At 40.5% G+C, this 19,765-nt stretch overlaps 1 protein-coding gene across 5 annotated transcripts in view; it reads right to left on the reverse strand.

Annotated features, from left to right (window-relative positions):
• Positions 1-4,719: 4,719 nt before the first annotated feature.
• The window catches only part of PHTF1 (putative homeodomain transcription factor 1), an 86,395-nt gene continuing 71,349 nt past the window's right edge, over positions 4,720-19,765 (reverse strand). For 4 of the 5 annotated variants that reach the window (XM_072137630.1, XM_072137632.1, XM_072137634.1 and 1 more), the window contains 4 exons: positions 17,706-17,861; positions 14,392-14,487; positions 10,540-10,665; positions 4,720-5,001 (listed from right to left, as the gene is read on the reverse strand). In XM_072137630.1, coding sequence (XP_071993731.1) covers positions 4,981-5,001; positions 10,540-10,665; positions 14,392-14,487; positions 17,706-17,861 — 399 coding nt within the window. In that variant the 3' untranslated portion in view covers positions 4,720-4,980. The remainder of the gene's footprint in view (positions 5,002-10,539; positions 10,666-14,391; positions 14,488-17,705; positions 17,862-19,765) is intronic. The other variant, XM_072137633.1, reaches the window with a different exon arrangement.

A 19,765-nucleotide genomic window follows, 5' to 3' on the forward strand; every position in this document is an offset into this window, starting at 1 on the left:
GGTACTTTGCTTATACTTGGGACAGCTTCTATATAAACATATATATATATGATCTGAAATGATGTTCTGCACCATCTAGGTGTATGCTATGAGGTTCTGCAGCAGCTGAGGTGTATAGTGTGATGTTCTGCTGTAGCTGAGGTGTTTATAGTGATGTTTTGCAGCAGTGGTGCTATGTATTATGAGGTTCTGCAGCTGGTAAGGTGTGTATCATGAGGTTCTGCAGCAACTGAGCTGTGTATTACATTCAGTGTTAATACCTTAGTGCTGTAGTGCATTGATCTTCTCATACCACAATTGACTTGTTACTACAACCATACAGTGCCTGAATAGTACAACTATATGCTCACTGAAAAGCACCATCATACATTGACTGCATAAAACCTCTATACACGGAACCATGACTGGATACCAATCCTAGCAGTAAATAACACCCCATATACCCCCTTACATCGCATCATATGTGCATAATAGAATGGCATTCATTATACAACAATGTAGCAGTTGTAAGATCGGCGTAGGCCGTAGTGATGGGTCGTTCATGTACGAGTCGACTCAAAGAGCTAGTAAGGTGATGACTCTCTTAACCCCACCACTAAATGGGAATCTACTCCCCTTTTTAATGTTAAAAAGTGTTCAGATGGTTAACCTACTCAATTGAGAGTCCCTACAATATATTTAACTAGCTGGAGCTTGCGGTTTTGCCCAGGATAGTAAATAACAGCTCTCAGCTACAACAAAATACAATGGGTTAACAAAAATATTTTATATGTATCTATAGACTGTCTCTTTCAGTGACTGTCGCTGGCGGTCTCTTCCTGTGACTGAGTATAGAAAAAGAGAAGTTTTTCCAACACTCGGCTAAATCCTTTAGTTTCTTCAGATAAAAACAACTTTTATTGCATAATGTCTAAATACATGAGCTAGATGCCCTCCTTAAAGGGGTTATGCCACGAAACAATTGACTGCAAAAAGCTGTCAAAGAGGTTAAAATATTTCAAAAATCTATTTGTAATGGTTACCTGGAATTAACCCCTTAACGCTCTGCGCCGTAGCTCTACGGCGCAGAGGTATAAGGGATGTATGAAGAGGGCTCACGGGCTGAGTCCTCTTCATACAGAGGTGGGGGTTTTTGCATTTTGCACAAAACCCCCACCGCTAATAACCGCGGTCGGTGCTTGCACCGATCGCGGCTATTAACCCTCTAAACGCTGCCCGCAAAGTCGCGGGCAGCGTTTAAAAGACGGCGGCGCGCGGGCGCCGCCATCTTTTTTTCGATCGCCACGCCCCCGAACGTCATCGGGGGGCGGCGATCGGTTACCATGGTAGCCTCGGGTCTTCTCTTGACACGAGGCTACATGGTTTATGCAGGTTCGTTACAATGAGCCAGTGGCTCATTGTAATGTAAGACCTGCAAAAACGCCATATATTGCAATACTGTAGTATTGCAGTATATGGTAGGAGCGATCTGATCATCTAGGGTTATTGTACCCTAGATGGTCTAAAAAATAGTGAAAAAAAAAAGTTTAAAAAATAAAAAAAATTAATAAAATATTAAAAGTTCAAATCACCCCCCTTTCCCTAGAACGGATATAAAACATAACAAACAGTAAAAATCACAGACATATTAGGTATCGCTGCGTCCCAAAATGCCCGATCTATCAAAATATAAAAACGGTTACGGCCGGCGGTGACCTCCGAGGCGGGAAATGGCGCCCAAATGTCCGAAATGCGACTTTTACACCTTTTTACATAACATAAAAAATGAAATAAAAAATGATCAAAATGTCGCACAGACCTCAAAATGGTAGCAATGAAAACGTCGCCTCATTTCGCAAAAAATGACCCCTCACACATTTCCGTGCGCCAAAGTATGAAAAAGTTATTAGCGTCAGAAGATGGCAAAAAATTTTGTTTCTTTTTTGTACACATTCGTTTAATTTTTGAAAATGTATTAAAACACAATAAAACCTATATAAATTTGGTATCACCGCGATCGCACCGAACCAAAGAATAAAGTAGGCGTGTTATTTGGAGCGAAGAGTGAAAGTCGTAAAAACTGAGCCCACAAGAACGTGACGCACGTGCGTTTTTTTTTCAATTTTTCCACATTTGGAATTTTTTTTCAGCTTCGCAGTACACGGCATGTTAAAATAAATAACATTACGGGAAAGTAAAATTTGTTACGCACAAAATAAGCCCTCACACAGGTCTGTACACGTAAAAATGAAAAAGTTATGGATTTTTGAAGTTGGAGAGCGAGAAATAAGCCGGAAAACCCTCCGTCCTTAAGGGGTTAAAGATTCCTTTCTATTTGTTGTTATTATGCTTGTTCAGCCTCATTCTGCTCCACACAGAAGCAGATGTGGGAGGGGCCAGGCACATGCACAGCACTGACAGCAGCAGTTATTGCCCAACTCGGTGCTACAGAGCCCTCAGCCTTCAGGGTCTCCTTCCACCTGCTGTGCTCAAATAGTCCCTGCATTTACTGATCCAATAGAAATGTGTCATACGCTCCATGTTAAAATTGCAACAAAAAAAGTTGGTGCAGTCTGTCAAAGCAGTGCAGGGGGCACCAGATTCATGAAGAACGTGCGCCAGAAATCCTGAATCTGGCGCCCCCTGCACACTACACAGGACACTGCACATAGTACACATGTACTTTGTATTCTCACAGCATCATGGTCGGTCAGGCTGACATGCATGGATGCATAGATAAATAGGTGACAGCTTCTCACATGTTACTGATCTTTAGCTACTTCCCTGCTAGTCAGGGACAGGGGCCCCTTTGCAGGACAGCAGGGTAACATGGAGGGACAGTGAATGGTGGAGAGTACAGGAGGAGGACTGCAGGACAGCAGGGTAACATGGAGGGACAGTGAATGGTGGAGAGTACAGGAGGAGGACTGCAGGACAGCAGGGTAACATGGAGGGACAGTGAATGGTGGAGAGTACAGGAGGAGGACTACACCAGGAGAGGCCAGAGCTCAGCCTGTTACTTGTGTTATCTCTGCAGCCTCCTGTGTGACCTGACTAATGGTGGAAGGAGGAGAGGGCTGCTATATTGCTATGATCCATGTTAGGGGGGACTCCTCTGGGCAGCAGATAGCCATGTCTGTCTGGCTGCTGTTACCTTGTATCTGCTGCTGTAGGCACCTGTGTGACCTGACTAATGGTGGAGGGAGGAGAGGGCTGCTGCATTGCTATGATCCATGTTAGGGGAGGACTCCTCTGGGCAGCATATAGTCATGTATGTCTGCAGTTACCTTGTATCTGCTGCTGGGAGCAAATGTGGAGCAGTGGAAGTCACCTCATTCACTGGTGTAGACGGCTGAGCTCTCTGCCCCCTGTCTCACTTCCTATTGGCTGCAGTGTGTCAGCTGATCCTGTGGAGAGGAGCTGTGAGCCCATGGAGTGATCTGTAGTGCAGAGCAGCTGCTGACTCCTTGTGCACAGACTCGGCCAGATCAGCTGTTGCTCAGGACGGGACACAGCTACCACTAGAGGGCGCCAGCAACCAGGACAAAAAGAGTTATCTCAGTAAGGCTGCATATTTTGTAATGAGTGTAAATGGTACTTGTCACAATGCATTGGACCCAATTACAGCCATTTGCTATGGTGACACAACCCCTTTAATACTACGTAAGGATCGTTTAGATCTGAAACAAGTGAGTTTTTTTCCTTTTTTTCATGGCATCTAACTCATGTTTCTAGACATAAAAGCAATAGAAGTTTATCTGAAGAAACTAAAGCATTTGGCTGGAAAAACTTGTCTTTTTCTATACTACGAACTGACTCCCACAAATCAGGACAGCAACAGAAGTGAGCTGAAAAGATTTATTTTTTTTTGTACTTTTGGCTCTTTCAGTGACTGTTGCTGTCAGTCTTTTTCAGTGACTGTCTCTCGCTGGCAGTCTCATTTCAGTGACTGTCTGTCGCTGGCAGTCTCATTTCATTTCGTTCCCTGAATCACAGACAATGACTGTGCAAAATTTGCTGATTGTAAACGCAATGGTACAGATTTCTTAAGCGGACACACAAAACACACACACCTTTATATATTAAATGGGCAACTATTCAGGATCCAGAAGAGCAAGTTCCTTTTAGTGAGCTCTAAGCCAATGATCCAGCTGTCCTGTTTCGATTGCCACAGAAGAAGGAATCTCTGCTCTCACACTTCTCCAGGTAAAGCGGCATAATAGAAGTGATGTATGAGTGCAGCTCAGAGCCACCTTCATGAAGCTGCAGGCTGCCGAATGAAAGGACTTATGACCCTGCTCCATAATAAGTAGGGGTCCTGCCACAGACTTTAGATCAGACCTGCATTTCCATCCTCTGGTCTCTACAGAGTTTTAATACATGCAGGAGGCTTTGATTGGAGGAGCAGCAGCAGAGCACACACCCCTACTGACTGCTTCCCCATCAATCAGTGATGGTTATGCATAGGAGGCGGGGCTCATCTCCTCCTCTTTGTCCTGCTGCCAGCCTTTGTCTAAGCATGGGCCCACCGGGAAGCTTTCATCAGATAACAATTCCAGATCTTCATTTTCCAGCAGCTCTCTGACTACATAATCTTATACCTGAGAGACCCTGCAGTGTAATGTGCAGGATTGTGGTGGCAGTGCAATTTTAGGTATATAGGGGCCCCAATCCAAAGTTTGCATCAGGGCCTACTGGTATATTGTCACTGCATATCAGTATAATAATCTATTAACAATCTTTAACACAAATAATGTCTTTTAATACTCAACAAAAATTATCATTCATTAAAAATTTAATAAATATACATCTGTTTTCATTTTATACACAAAAAGTAAACTCATCTGCTATAAAAAGTCACTTGGCACATATGAAATAGGAAGTCTATAGTCTTTGCCATCTTAGAACTCTTGTTAGAATGTCATGCAAAGCTTATATGAGATAGAAACCACAAATTTCCATCCTTGTGGCTTCATTGATGTATTGCTCCACATTAGAAGATCATGGTTTAATTTTCCATAGCTAGAAAGAGACAGAGGGGAAAATAAAAAGCAATATTAAGTCACCATAGTACTGGTTATGACACAATTAAACAATAACATAAAGACTAGATAAACTGAAATTGTGTTAAACTCACTAGTCAACTCAAAGATGACTTTCTTTAAGGAGAATAGTCAGCTTCCTGCACATGTTTGGGTTTTTTAATCATTCTTTTATAAAAAATTGTAATAGCATAACATATAAAGCACCTGCGAAAATGTTGCATAATGCAATTCAATAGACAATAGAGAATTTTAGCAGAATAGCAATTGTTAGTGTTGCAGAAACAATTATCACAAAGATACCATTTCCAGACTAAAGATAATAATACCGTCAAAAGGAAGGATTACAGGGGAAATAGCCCAGACTCAATGGAAGGCAGAGTACTCAAGAATTTTTGAAATCCAACCATGGTCCCCAGTTGAGTATATGTTCTTACTAATGTTGGCACTAGCTGTGAGTTTTTCTGGAGTAAGAGAATATCTGTAAACCATTCCGAGACTGATGAGATACAGGTGGTTTTCCTTAGCCTGGGGATTAGGGTTCTGGCCACTATCAACAAAAAGCCGACTAAAGAGCATTTAGCTGGGGTTATTGCGTTAGGCAACTTTGACATTAACAGAGCGGATAGTTTATAAATCAGAGCTAAGACTTGGGCCCAGAACGGCTGTAATACTGAGCTTTTCCACCAAATATATAGCAAGATTCCTGGAGTCTGTCCATTTCTCTGACAATTTGGCTGGACAAGTCGGGAAAATCCTATGTAGCCTATCAGGGAGTCGATACCATATAGACATTATTTTGTAGTTAGTTTCTTGAGATTTAACAAATATAGACAAAATTCATGGGACTTCGAACAATCCTCTGGTGGGAATTCCTAGGCCTTTGAATATGGTAACTCTGGGACCGCCCATTTATCTAGGAGGACGTTATATATGACTGAGATCAAGTGTGGGATTGGAGTGGAAAAGTACCATAGTCCTTCGCAGGGGGATAGGATGTGGTGTAAATTCATTTTAGTCTTATTAGTATTATTATAATAGTTTGGTATATTCCGATCTAGTTCTGGGGAGGTACTACATGTCGTAATTCCAGAGTAATTGAGATGCATTTTGAAAATCAATGGTAAACGTGTCCTGATAGGGGCAAGAAAGTCTGGAGTTCATGGTGAAAAAGCAGGATTGTCCGTAATGGGAACCATCGGGTTCAAAAAGTCACATGTTAGATCTAACCCTTTTGAGTGTTCTCAGGACATGGGAAGCTATCAAAAGCAATCTGAATAGATGGTGGCCTCCTTTGATAGATTGTCAAGAACGAATGGCATTAGAGATGTTCCATCACCAAAGCGTAAAGAAGCAGGGATAGGGGGTATCACCTGCTGTGTGATATTGTTTGTTTATGGTTAAGAAGCAGGATAAGAAACCGGTGATGCATATTTGGGCCGGCGGGGCATGATATAGGGCTTTAATCTGTGCGAGCATAGTGGGAACAATACAAATCTCGATGAGGTTCACATTCTAGGAATCTCCAGTCCACCTGATCTAACGCTTCCTCTGCGTATAAGGAGAGGATGAGGGCCATGGTACTTGATACCTGGTGGATTAAGCTGTTATCTCTTTCTCTAATGGGTATAAAGCCCACATCAGGGTGGACTAGGGAACCAGGATATCAATTTTGCATATATTTTTACATCAACATGAAAGAGAAGGTCCTTTACCAAGTAAGATTTCAAAGTCTAAATCGTTGAAAGTTAAAATTTTTCTTGCTTTGTTTCAGGACCATGGTCAAGTTACAAAATCCAACGTAACAGCTTAAAAAGTACATCTCAGCAACGCGTTTCAAACGTACTATGCGTCCTTCCTCATAGCTGTGTTGCAAAAAGTAGTAAGGCACACCTACTATAAGGGCTATTGGGTGCTTTCCTAATTCCGGCACCTGTTTCCACCTCTCCGCCCTCTTCTGTCAATTAAAAACCACAAACTAACTACATAAAAACAACTGTATACCGATTACAATACATTGCAGATATGTCAGGGAATATATAGACAGTGATGGATAGAAATTTGTAGATATGAATAACAATACTTTATTTGATTCATATATTCACTTTTCTAATTCTCCCTTTTGCCCATACCATTAAATTGAGTTGAAAGTTGCTTCAAACAATTAATATACGTGTACAAATATAAGATATCATTTTGTTTGAGTTCGCCTCCATCCCTTCTCTTTCTATTTGTGTGAACATCGTCCTATACTCGCTACTGCTTATTGCTATTATCTACCTAAGTGACACCTGCTGCACTTCCCTACGATAGTAGTCAAGGGGATGAAGACGCCAGACTTGTGCCATTCACCCCTCGGTTCAATGCGCCTAAGACGGACAGTGCATGCGCACTAATCTATTCACCCTGGCTGCCAGAGGATGGTAAAGCCACGCATGCGCTGTCAATCCCTGCGCCTGCATCTCTGCATCCAGCCAAAGTCCGCTGCTCGAGGAAAGAAGAACAGCAATTGTGTTGCAAACCATGAAAATATCCCCTCCAGGTATATAATTGCACACTCTGTCGGATAGGATCTATTCTGAAAGATTACATGCATAATAATATCTATCATACTCCCCAAAGCAAAACTTGATGTACAAGGCCTGGGTAAGAGATTATTGACATACCACATCTCATGCATGAGTATAATAATCTCAACATTACTGGAATATTAGTGTCCAGAAATCTCAATAATGAAACATGATTTAGTTTCTGAAATTAAATCCTGCCAGAAACCTTGTATAGAGGTGAAAAATCCAAAATGCCTCTCGATCCCTAAGCATCTTTCCTTTATCACCTCCTCATTTATTCATGTATATTTGTTCTATTGCATAGACTTCTAAACCTTCAGTATTTCCATCATGCTTTTCACAGAATTGTCGTGCTACATTAGAGATGGTTTTCTTATTAACGGGATCCACACTCTCATCCATATGTGTCCTTTTGAGGTAATGAATATTGTTCAGATGTTCCAAAAATCTTTTCCTAAGTTGTTTTATTGTACTTCCTATGTACATTTTTTGATATTTTTGTGCACTTAATAATATAAACCATAAACATGCTGTTGCAGTTAATACAACGTTTGATATTGTATGTGCGTGTTCCCTCAGTGTTGCCGTAGGTCTGAGTGGTTTTCACAAATCTACACGTCTTGCACCTTTGTCCTCCACATCTATAAAAACCCTTATATTTTACCCAAATGTCCCCTTTTTTGTCTGAAACAAGAAAACTTGGGGAGATTTTGTTACCTATTGTAGTGGAGCATCTAGATACTACACAACATCCATTTCTCAGGATTTCCCCTAATTGCTCGTCCTCCAATAATACAGGCAAGAACTCATGGACAATTTTTGAATTTCCACAAATTGGTGGCTGTAAACCAACACTAAATATGATGTTTTATTATCTGTAGTTTTGTCCCGTTTTTTCGTCATTAGCATGTTTACCCTGTTTTTATTGTCCACAATTTTTCTAGCTCGGTTTAACGTCCAATGGGGATAACCCCTCGCTTTTAACCTCTATTGTAGTCCTCTTCATATGAGCAGTTTCTTTTTGCTCTTGTTAATTCCCCTACTGGCATAGCTTGTATTGTGTGTTTAGGATGGGAACTGCTCGCATGGTGTTACCTGCCGTGCTTTTTCTATGTGTTGTGTTTCTAATTGGTTTCCCTTCCTCTGCTCATAACACGAAGTCCAAATACATAATACTCTCCCTGTATACGACATACGTAAATTTGAGATTAATAGAATTATTGTTGAGGTAGGAGACAAATTCCGGTATGGCAGGCACACCTCCTTAATATACTATCAGTATGTCATCAATGTACTTACCGTACCAGAAAATGTCTCTCCCAAATGGATTCTCCACTGTATAGGTAGTAATCTCCTCCCACCACGCCATGACCAAATTAGCCAGGGATGGTGAGAACTTGGCCCCCATAAAGTTTAATTATGGACATGTAAGGGAAACAAATTTTATCTAAAAGTGTGATTTAATTAATAGGGCTCTATAAGAACCTGTCACTAGCTGTATTTGTGAAAATGTGGTGACAGGTCCCCTTTAATTAATTAAATAAGTTTGTACTTTAGACATAGTTGGGGGTCCTTTTGATCTTTTGGTATAAAAATGATGTGAGCTTGTACGAATGAGGGAGGAAAATGTATGATATTTGAGATCGCAATGCATACTTGTAAAAGGTGTGCGAATAATTCAGCCGACAGTGTCTTATACATGGCTGCAGTGTAGCCATCAGCAACCCCTAGACTCTTTCCTGCTGGAAAGGATCTATTCACCTGTTAAAGTTCTTTTAGGGTGAAAGGTGCCTCTAGATGTTTTACTTCTACAAAAGATAATGAAGAGAGAGCAGTGTCTAGGATATATTGCATTAATGTTAGGGAGGGATTAAGGAGGGGAAAATTAAGTGGATGGGGATGCAGGGGGGGCTTTGGTGGCACGTGGAGCAGCCCGCAGCACCCTGTTGTGCCAGTGGAGCTGGTGGGCTGCTGGTTAGGTGGCAGGGTGAGTGGCCCTCGCCTCCTAAGAAATGGTTCCTGTTCCATTTTGAATTAATGTAGCAGCTGGGCGGTGGAAGGAGACAGAAGACGTTTCTACACTTGGCAAGATGGTCGACCCGAGGCTGGGATTTGGCAAGTTAACAGTCCGCAGAAGGTGAACGGTCTTGAAGTGGAGCAAAATAATTAAAAATAAGTGTAGAGGAGGCAGCTCTGTTTAACATGCGTTTGGATGTTATCCTCGCTCAAGATTTCCCCATTGGCAGAGGATTGAGGTTGCAAAAGCTAAGGCACAAAGTGGAGTTCAAACGCAGCAAACCACACCCCGCTCACATGTTAGTTTTACCACTAACTGTACAATCTGTTAAAAAACAATATCAATTCCGGTCACATAACAGATGTGATGGATCGGCATTCACATGTCTGTGATCTTGTTGCACGATTTGGGACTAGACTACAGCCCCCATAGACTACTATGGTTCTTTCTCACGGGGCAGTGAGACTCTGTGTGCTCACCACACCGTGGCTGAGAGATATGGAAACCGAGAAGGGCGGCCATGCTACAAAGTATAGGACAAGTCCTATACTTTGACAGATTTGTGCCGCGGTCGCTCATCTGAGGAGTGTAGAAGGGGTTAAGAGCTCTCACTCCTCCCTTCTCCTCCTCCCGGCCCTGTGCTCACCTAGTCTCTGGTGTGGCTGAGCACATGACCGTCTAATGAGCCCTTATAATGGTTTTCATTCTCCGCACTCAGAAGCCTCAGAGATCCTGTTATAAGTTGTTATAGAGCAGTACTGCATAGTTTTGTTGTGAATCTATCAGCAGTTTAAAATGGAACATGCGCTAAGGTCTTTATCCACATCTCTCTGTAGCTGTTTCTTCCTCCATCCACCCCTTAATGAGTAAAATATAACCTAATCTATTTTCTTTGATGAAAGTAGCCATGAGATCTATATAATCTACTCACTCTTATGTTGAAACCAAGAAGATCGCTCACTACACCAGACACTGCTGAAAGAATGACCACACGACTTATATTGTATATCAGAGGATTCACTGCAAGTCCATACAGCCTGAAAGGGGTATCGATTTCCTGAAAAGCCACAGAAAGTATTGAGGATAGGTTAGTGATTAGTTATTTCAGATTAGTGATTAGTTAATACCTTGTCTCACTCTATATTTAGCTCCACTCCACACAACTCCACAGAATTTATTGGTGTAGGAAGCCATGTTTTATGAGCTTCAGGGCTTATTCAGACGGGTGTTTTAGACGGTCATATGCTATTGGGTTTTTTTCAGGTAGCATTTAGACCCATTGATTTCTACGGGTCCGTTCACATGTCAGTCTTTTTTTTTTTTTAGCACAGATGGGCAATCCATGAGACAAAAACAGCAACATGCGCTATTTTTTTCTCGCATGTGGACCACAGACCACCATAGAAGTAAATGGCTCCACAAGAAAAAAAAATGGAAGACACTTGGATGACATTGTATGCAGTCCTTTATTTCTCAACTGTTGTTAGGCAACCAACTGGGCGGGGCAGGAAGTAGATTAGAAACTCTGTTTTTTTGCAGACTTGAAAAAAAAATCAAGTACAGATGGACATGAAAAAAATGGATAAGGATACAATATGAACTAAACAAGGACTTGCCCATCTGAATGAACACTTACAAGAAAATTGTACCTGTATGAGAGCTTTCCATGGGCTCAATTTAAAAAAACAAACATTTATACTTGCCTAGATGTGAGTCTGATGAGACACATGTGGCTCACGTCTAGGAGATCCTGATGCTTCCTCTCTAACGTTGCTTCAATAAAGCTGGAATAATACCCCAGGTTCATTGTGATGAGAGGCGCCCAGTTATTAAAGTGAACCTGTCACCCAAGGACCCCATTTTCACTAAAGACAGCTTTCAGAAGTCCATTACAGCTGCATTGCACATCGGATTTCTGCTTTCTCCAAACATTTTCATTACAATATAATTGTGTGTTATAACATACCTTGCACCTTGGCAGATTCCTCTGTGTAGTCCCAGGGATTGGGCTTTCGTTTGGATGCATTTAAAAAAAAAACATGTGACTTGACTGTGCTGCAAACTCCTTGGCTCTCAGCCCCCACCTTTGTGCTCCTGTACAGCTCCTCCCTCTCCCACTGATGTCAGCTCACCAGGCTGTGAGCTCTGTGAAGGAGCAGGAGGGAGGAGCTGTACAATAGCAGAAAGATGGGGGCTGAGAGCTGAGGAGTTTGCAGCACACACAAGGCAAAAGTTGTTTTTTGAAATGCAGCCAAACCAAAGCCCAACCCCTAGGACTAAACATAGGATTTTGTCAGGGTGCAAGGTAAGTTATAACATACAATTATATTGTAGTGCAAATGCTTAGAAAAGGCAGAAAGACAGATTTTCACTGTGGGTGTAATGCACTTCTGCAAACTGTCTTTAGTGAATATGAGGTCCCTGGTGACAGGTTCCCTTTAAATAAGGGTCTATGTGGTTATTCCCCCCAGCTTACAGTATCTGAAGGGTTAATAGTTTGTTTTGTCTTTACAGGTGGTACTTACCAAAGGGGTTAACCCCCACTCTTTATTCTTCCTCACTTAGCTGCTCGTACGCTCCATTTCAAAACATTCATGTAGCCAGGGTGAAGAATGTCGCATCAGCTGAGATTTCATGATCACTTCACAGTTCATCGTGACCAGCTCCCCCCCCCCCCCCCCACTGCCCTTTTGCATCCTGTGTTTTAATTGAAAGGATGTGTCCTCTAGCTAAAGCTTCTTGGACTGTTGTTATAGGATGTATTTTTTTTTTTAAATTATTTATTGGTTTTAATTATTTATTAAATTATTTATTCTGGTTTATTTAATTGGTATGTTTTATGTTACCTTAAGGGGTTGTCCTAGGCTAACTAAAATAAACTAGGTGGCTGGGGGTGGCCTGTATTAAAATAAATTAACTAGTACTTCCCACGTCTTGCACTCCTGATGCCCAAAGGTCCGTCGCACTACTTCTGACTGGCCGGGCATGTTTCACCATGTTGCAGCACCTGACACCGCACTGGGACATGGACGGGTGGGCGTGCCCGGCTGACCAGAAGTTAGTCAGAGTAGAACTTCCATGTCCCTGTAAACAAACGGGGGCACGGCGTGGAGAGAGCGTGGCACAGGACACCGTGAGCACCAGACAAGGTGAGTGATAGTTAATTTTTTCATACAGGCCACTCCCGGCCATCTCGTTTATTTTAGTTAGTAACAGACACTACAGCCTTTTTTTCCAATCATTCTGGTGCCTTGTAGTCTTATTTTTCTGGACTGTTTAGGTTTGTGTTGTTTGTGGTCTGTGCACCCATGCATGTGCCCTACCGGGGAGGGGGGGGGGGGGTTATTACACCAGCTTCATTTGTCACAGAAAATACTTATACTGGGCGATATTAAACCACCGATCCACAAGGAGCTGTGGGGGGTTTAGTGTCTCAAATTGCCCTGACAGGTTCCATTTAAATCGGTGTAAAATATCGTATTTGTAATTAAGAAAAAGATGTGGTATACAGAAAATGTGCAGTTTTAGGGGTATGCATTTACTAATGTCACATCCGTGGTTCAGTGATTTCCACGTTTGCCTCACAAAGCCATTGGCTTATTTTTTCACTGATCCGTTGTCCGTGGGATCATCACGGATGTCAATAGAAGTCTATGGGTCCGAAAAAAATGATTAAATGACAGGTTTTTTTTTCACTGATGAGGCTGAGAAAGCATGTTTTTAAAACAAGGTATAACCTTTTTTTGCAGACACAGGGACAGCATAGAAGCATCACAGAGACAAAACGCAGCGGAAGCACAGCACCAATGCCAATGTTCTCTGAACATTATTGAAGTTTATTAAGTTGGCATGGCTTGGGTTTGTATTCATTTGGCTCACTAACTTTGTATTATTTGGAATTGTGGGCCAATATCGGAGCCTAAAATAAACCTGATCATCGCAAACTAGCATATGAGGAATGGAAGTTATTCAACTTTCACAAAGGCTCAGAAAAATTACAGCAATGCCCCCTTCTGGTAGTTATGTTAATAGTTTACTCCTAGAAACCAGAATACTGCCCCGTTTTGCTGCCAGTGACTTCAGGAATTGTAATCCGAGGACTATTGATTTACTTTTTTTTATGATTGCGCAGTAGAAGGCTACGTGTTTCTTTTTACTGCATCCACAATGAATGAAGCCACAGTCTGTATGTTTATCCAGAAGTTGCCATCTGTAACCATGGTAGCCAGACGTACACACACAAAAGAGTTATATAAATTTTTAATACAGACTTTACTTGGTTGTTTTTTTATTTTTTTTCCAACTGGAGAAAAGTGAACAAAGGGTTGAAGATTTGATCCTCCATTTCAATGCTACCAATCATGTTCCAAACAATCAGCTTAACAATTGTATAATGTTAAAAGCCAGTGCTGGTTATTACTGATTCATCTTTGGATTTCACTGCTCACAGCAGTTTACTTGCAGAACAATATTATATTTAAGTGTATTTCTCTTTCATGTTTTAATTCACTTATATGTACAATTGCCCAGGGTCACAATTAACACCGTAGTCTCCACAGTATAATATGGTCCTCAGTGGACAAAGTATAGACCTGTATGAGCAATATAATTTTTTGTACATGATGGGTTAATTTGCATAGCAATAGTAGTGGTCTCAATGATGAGCAAATAATAATGGATCCCACAGAATGGAAAATTGCCTATTACTCAGCTCTTTCTATCAAATAACAGAAGTTGTTCTTCAGCAATTTATTTTGGATTATCAGATTTTCGGTATACATACCTTAATAAGTTTGGAGGATAACTTTAAGACATTATTCACTATATTGAGCTGTTCCTTCTTGTTTGGCTTCTTTTCCATTTTTAGATATAGGTTGATCTTAAGATAAAAAAAAATGGTAAACTTAAAAAAAAAACTATTAATTGAAGGCTTTCAAGGCTAAATCTATTTATGACATATACATTTGGCACCCCAGATAAGCTATGGATGGAGATAACTTCATTCGTGGTGTAGCGGCCTACCACAGGTGCTGCTCCTATTGAAGTGGCAACAGTTATCCAGAACAGCCAGCACAGTACAACAGACCATAATGGGGGGAGATGTATCTGAAGTGTCTGAGAGCAGATTTGTTTTAATTCCCCTTGGGAACCAATCAGAGCTCAGCTTTCATTTTCCCATACCTGCTTATAAAATGAGAGCTGAGATCTGATTGGTTGCCATGGACAACTAGAACACATCTCCTCTTAAACACTTCTGCTAAATTCCCCCCAAGGTTCTGTAAAGTGTCAAACAGCTAAAGCTGTATATAAAGAATCCATGGGAATGAGGGGGGTTGTATCTAATGAAGCCATAAGGTCTGAAGGGGGCTTTATAATTAATAACCTTGAGGGAGCTGTTAGGGAATATTTTTGTGAAAAGCAGACTGTTTAAGTTTCAGAATTTTTAATGCTGCCACAGGAGTTCACTGCAAACTGGCCCACTGAGGAGCTGTCGCCCGGGGGCCCTGGTAATGCAGACCTGAATGGGCCTTGCCTTTTTATATTGTAGGGGGAGTATGAAGTGGCGCTAGCTGTCAGGCTATATGGAAAAATATAACCATAGAAAGATGCTATACTACTAGGACCTAGAGCTGATCATTGTAAAATGCTGCTTTGCTGCAAAAGCAATCTCATAGTAACCATCAAATGTTATTTAGAGCCCATTTCTATATTAATCTATTGAGGTTTTGATAATTGTAATAGACTGAAAATGTTTTTTTTTTATTTCCCAACATGTTTTTGCAATCTAATTATTCTCCTAGAAAATAACTGAGGATTTTTCATGCCAGTCTGTGGTCTTATTAGTGTATAAGAGCTTTGACATAATATAATAATAAACTTTATTTATATAGCACCATCATATTCTGTAGCACTTTACAAATCATGGAGGGCAAATATAAATAAAAAAAGACAATACAGAGTAGTATGACATTGATTATATCCAACATTATACACAAATGTAGCCATCCTTAGAGCCAGTGGTGTAACTGATGGGCCCTAATGCAAAGTCTGTACCAGGCCCCTTACTGTAATGCATGGTTTATAGTGCTAGCCTTCTCATATGGGAAAGTGACAGGGGCCCCCTATGCCTCTTGGACCCGGTCGCGACCACACCCTCTGCATCCCCCTCAAGTTGGTCAGCATGAGTTGTGTATTCTGCTTATAAGTAAGGCTATGAGACATATTTTAGAGTTTGCCTCAAAATTCAATGTTATACCCTATCAACAGAATGGGGGATAGCATTCTGATAGTTGAGAATGGTGGTCTTGATTGTCAAAATGAATTCAGAGTGCATCATGAAGCTCCATACATTGTTCATGACAATGGGGATCATTGCAGAAATCAGACACTTATCACCAATCTTGTAGGTACTTCTGTAACAGAAATCATCATGAATCTACCATGATTCCATTGTGGGTCTTTTCCTTTTTTTTTTTTTTTTTTTTTTTTTTTTTACATTTGTGACTTTTTGGGGGCATTTGCACCAATTTTTGTGATTTTTCCAATTTTAGCTGCAAATCGGTGTAAAAAGTCCCAAATTTGGTGCAAATAAGCTCAATTTCAGAGCAATATGAAACAGTTTAAAAGGGGTAGCATAAGAACTTTTTGTGACTTTTTTTTTTTTTAGAAAAATACCTGATATATCACCCTAAAAAAAAAAACCCGAAAAATATTTCCCGAAAAAGACTAGCATAAATGTGTCTAAGACTCCATTCACATGGCCGGATATACGTTGCCCTGGTGGTCGTGTGAATGGACCCTAAAGGTTAATGGACTTGCTCAATTAACCAGATTATACTACATACATTTTTATTTCTCCTTTTCACTATCCTGCTTAGCAACATACAGCACTTCTGTTTTGATGCTAGAAAAGCCTGCTTTGCTTGGGTATTTCGTGATGGTAGACTGTCCAAACTTACCTCCTTGGCTCCACCATCTAATTATTCATGCACGACCCTGCTGTATAAAAACTTTTTTCTTTTTATAAAAGAATCCGATCATTGCTGAAGAAGATGCCATCCCCTACAGTAAAGAATGTGCATGTAATTTTGGACAGTAAACCATCAGTAAATCTGAAGGTAGGTGTCCTTTAAAGTTTACTTGGAGTTTGCTCACAGACCGGCACTTCCTCAATTTTCAATGAACGTCACAAGTACCATTATTGACAATCGGATGTAATTTGTTTCTCAAGCGCAATTCTGGACTTCAAAACGTACTAAGCACGAGGATTAAACACAACCCTCATCATTTATAATGAAGTGTATGGTCTGATTATGCTTAATATGGCATTGATTGTAACTACTTAAAGGGACTCTGGTGACACCAGCTTTTACACCACTAAACTAAACAGTTAGTGTATTTCAGCTAGGGGATGAAATATCCTTTTTAGTATTCCCTCTTTTGTTTAAAACTCAATCCCCTCCAAAGACAAATACAAATGATTTGAAAAGAGTCACAGGGGATTATAACTTGGGAATGCAAACTTCAGAAAAAGATCTACCCCTTACTATGACTTTTAACTTCCTGTATCTCCACTTCTTTATGACACAGAACCACAACTGAAGTGATGCTCTACCTTCAGCCTCCAAAATTAATTCATCCCTGGCTGTAACTGACTCTTCTCTTTTCATTTGCATATTACTTTAGAGGTGTTTTCTTCTACGTAAACAGAAGAGTTTTTACAAATGGAGCAAATGCTTAAGGCTACTAACGGTATATACCATATCTGAGGGGGCTCTTGTCAATTTTCTTCCTGTAGCCAGAGGGATGGTTTTCAGATATACCATTTATAGAAAATGACATTATAAAACATGCAAAGCTTATACATCCCATTGATCATGTCCTTTGAAATAAGAACAGTGGGGCCATGTAGTGTGCACTAATAATAATGAATTTAATTATTCCAGCAGTCTCGTCATTTAAAGGCAATTCTTGAACAAGTCATCGGGGAGATATTGGTGCCTATTTTTTTTGTCACAGACACTATATTGATTCAGCTTTCTAATAATTGTGGACCTATGAAATCTGATATAATTGCTAGATATATCCAGTACCTACCTCTTCAGTGAGTAATATTGACACATTACTATATTTCTTGTTTGTGTCTGATCCTAAAGAAGTTAGTCGTAGAAGGTAGATTAGCAATGCCGCCTCCCAGATGAGTAGCTCCCAGTTGTAAACATAGTTGAGAAATGTTGTGTGTCCATGAAGCACCTGTACATAAGAGTGTGAATAGGGTGGATTATAACATAATTGTTTTGTATACCATATCTTACAAAATGACAATATTCTTTCAGAATGACCGTATATATTCATTATTTTTTTTATCTTAATCTTATATTTTTTTAGTTCCAGTTTGTAGGTGTAACATTGGTAGGCTGGACCCCTATAAATTATAGAGGACATATGAATGCTTGAAGCTAATGCGCAATGAAGCCATCGTGGAGATGATTACAATCAGAGAAGTCCTAAATGGATTTATTTATTTATACTTTCTCAGGGGCGGTTGCACACGGGCACATTTGGTCCATAAAAACCAGTTTGTATGTCAACCTTACGTAATTATCAGTATGATAACAGTATGATAGAATTTCTTCATTAATGTTAAGCATTTATGTACCGTAATATAGCATGTAAACAGAACAAATCATGACAATAGTTTATGGATGCTCAACTCATAGCAATGATGTTTAAAAGAAATCAATCATCAAATTTGGACAAAATAAACTAGTGTCACTTTTGTGTCCTTCTGAGCACCATGATTAGGGATCTGTCTTTGCATCCTTTATTTATGGCCTCATTCATTCAAAAATCAAGGTATAAATATATATAAATGAGCCAGATGTACAGTACAGACCAAAAGTTTCATTCAAAGAGTTTTCTGTATTTTCATGACTATAAATATTGGAGATTCACACTGAATGCATCACAACTATGAATTAACACATGTGGAATTATATACTTAACAAGAAAGTGTGAAACAACTGAAAAATGTCTTATATTCTATGTTCTTCAAAGTAGCCACCTTTTGCTTTGATTACTGCTTTGCACACTCTTGGCATTCTTTTGATGAGCTTCAAGAGGTAGTCACCTGAAATGGTCTTCCAACAGTCTTGAAGGAGTTCCCAGAGATGCTTAGCACCTGTTGGCCCTTTTGCCTACACTCTGCGGTACAGCTGAACCCAAACCATCTTGATTGGATTCAGGTCTGGTGACTGTGGAGAACAGCTTATCTGATGTAGAACCCCATCACTCTTTCTTGGTCAAATAGCCCTTACACAGCCTGGAGGTGTGTTTGGGGGTCAATGTCCTGTAAAAAAATAAATGATGGTCCAACTAAACACAAATCGGATGGAATAGCATGCCGCTGCAAGAGGTAACCATGCTGGTTCAATTTTTAATAAATCCCCAACAGTGTCACCTGCAATGTACCATCACACCTCCTCCATGCTTCACAAGGGGAACCAGGCATGTAGAGTCCATTCGTTCACCTTTTCTGCGTCACACAAAGACGCGATGGTTGGGACCAAAGATCTCAAATTTGGTCTCAAAAGACCAAAGCAAAGATTTCCACTGATCTGATGTCCATTCCTTGTGTTCCTTAGCCCAAACAAGGCTCTTCTGCTTGTTGCCTGTCCTTAGCAGTGGTTTCCTGGCAGCTATTGTACCATGAAGGCTGTTGCGCACAGTCTCCTCTTACCAGTTGTTGTAGACATGTGTCTGCTGCTAGAACTCTGTGTGGCAGTGACCTGGTCTCTAATCTGAGCTGATGTTAACCTGCGATTTCTGAGGCTGGTGACTCGGATGAACTTATCCTCCAAAGGAAAGGTTACTCTTGGTCTTCCTTACCTGGGGCGGTCCTCATATGAGTCAGTTTTGTTGTAGCGCTTGATGGTTTTTGCAACTGCACTTGAAGACACTTTCAAAGTTTTCCTGATTTTATTTTAGGACTGACCGACCTTCATTTCTTAAAGAAATGGCCACTCATTTTCCTTTACTTAGAATTTGTATTATGGCTAGAAAAAAAGCATCTAACAGCCACCTGACTTCTGCACAACACAACTGATGGTCCCAACTCCATTTATTAGGCAAGAAATCCGACAGGGCACCTGTGATGT

Source organism: Engystomops pustulosus, chromosome 2, assembly GCF_040894005.1.
Source record: "Engystomops pustulosus chromosome 2, aEngPut4.maternal, whole genome shotgun sequence".
Classification (NCBI taxonomy): domain Eukaryota; kingdom Metazoa; phylum Chordata; class Amphibia; order Anura; family Leptodactylidae; genus Engystomops; species Engystomops pustulosus.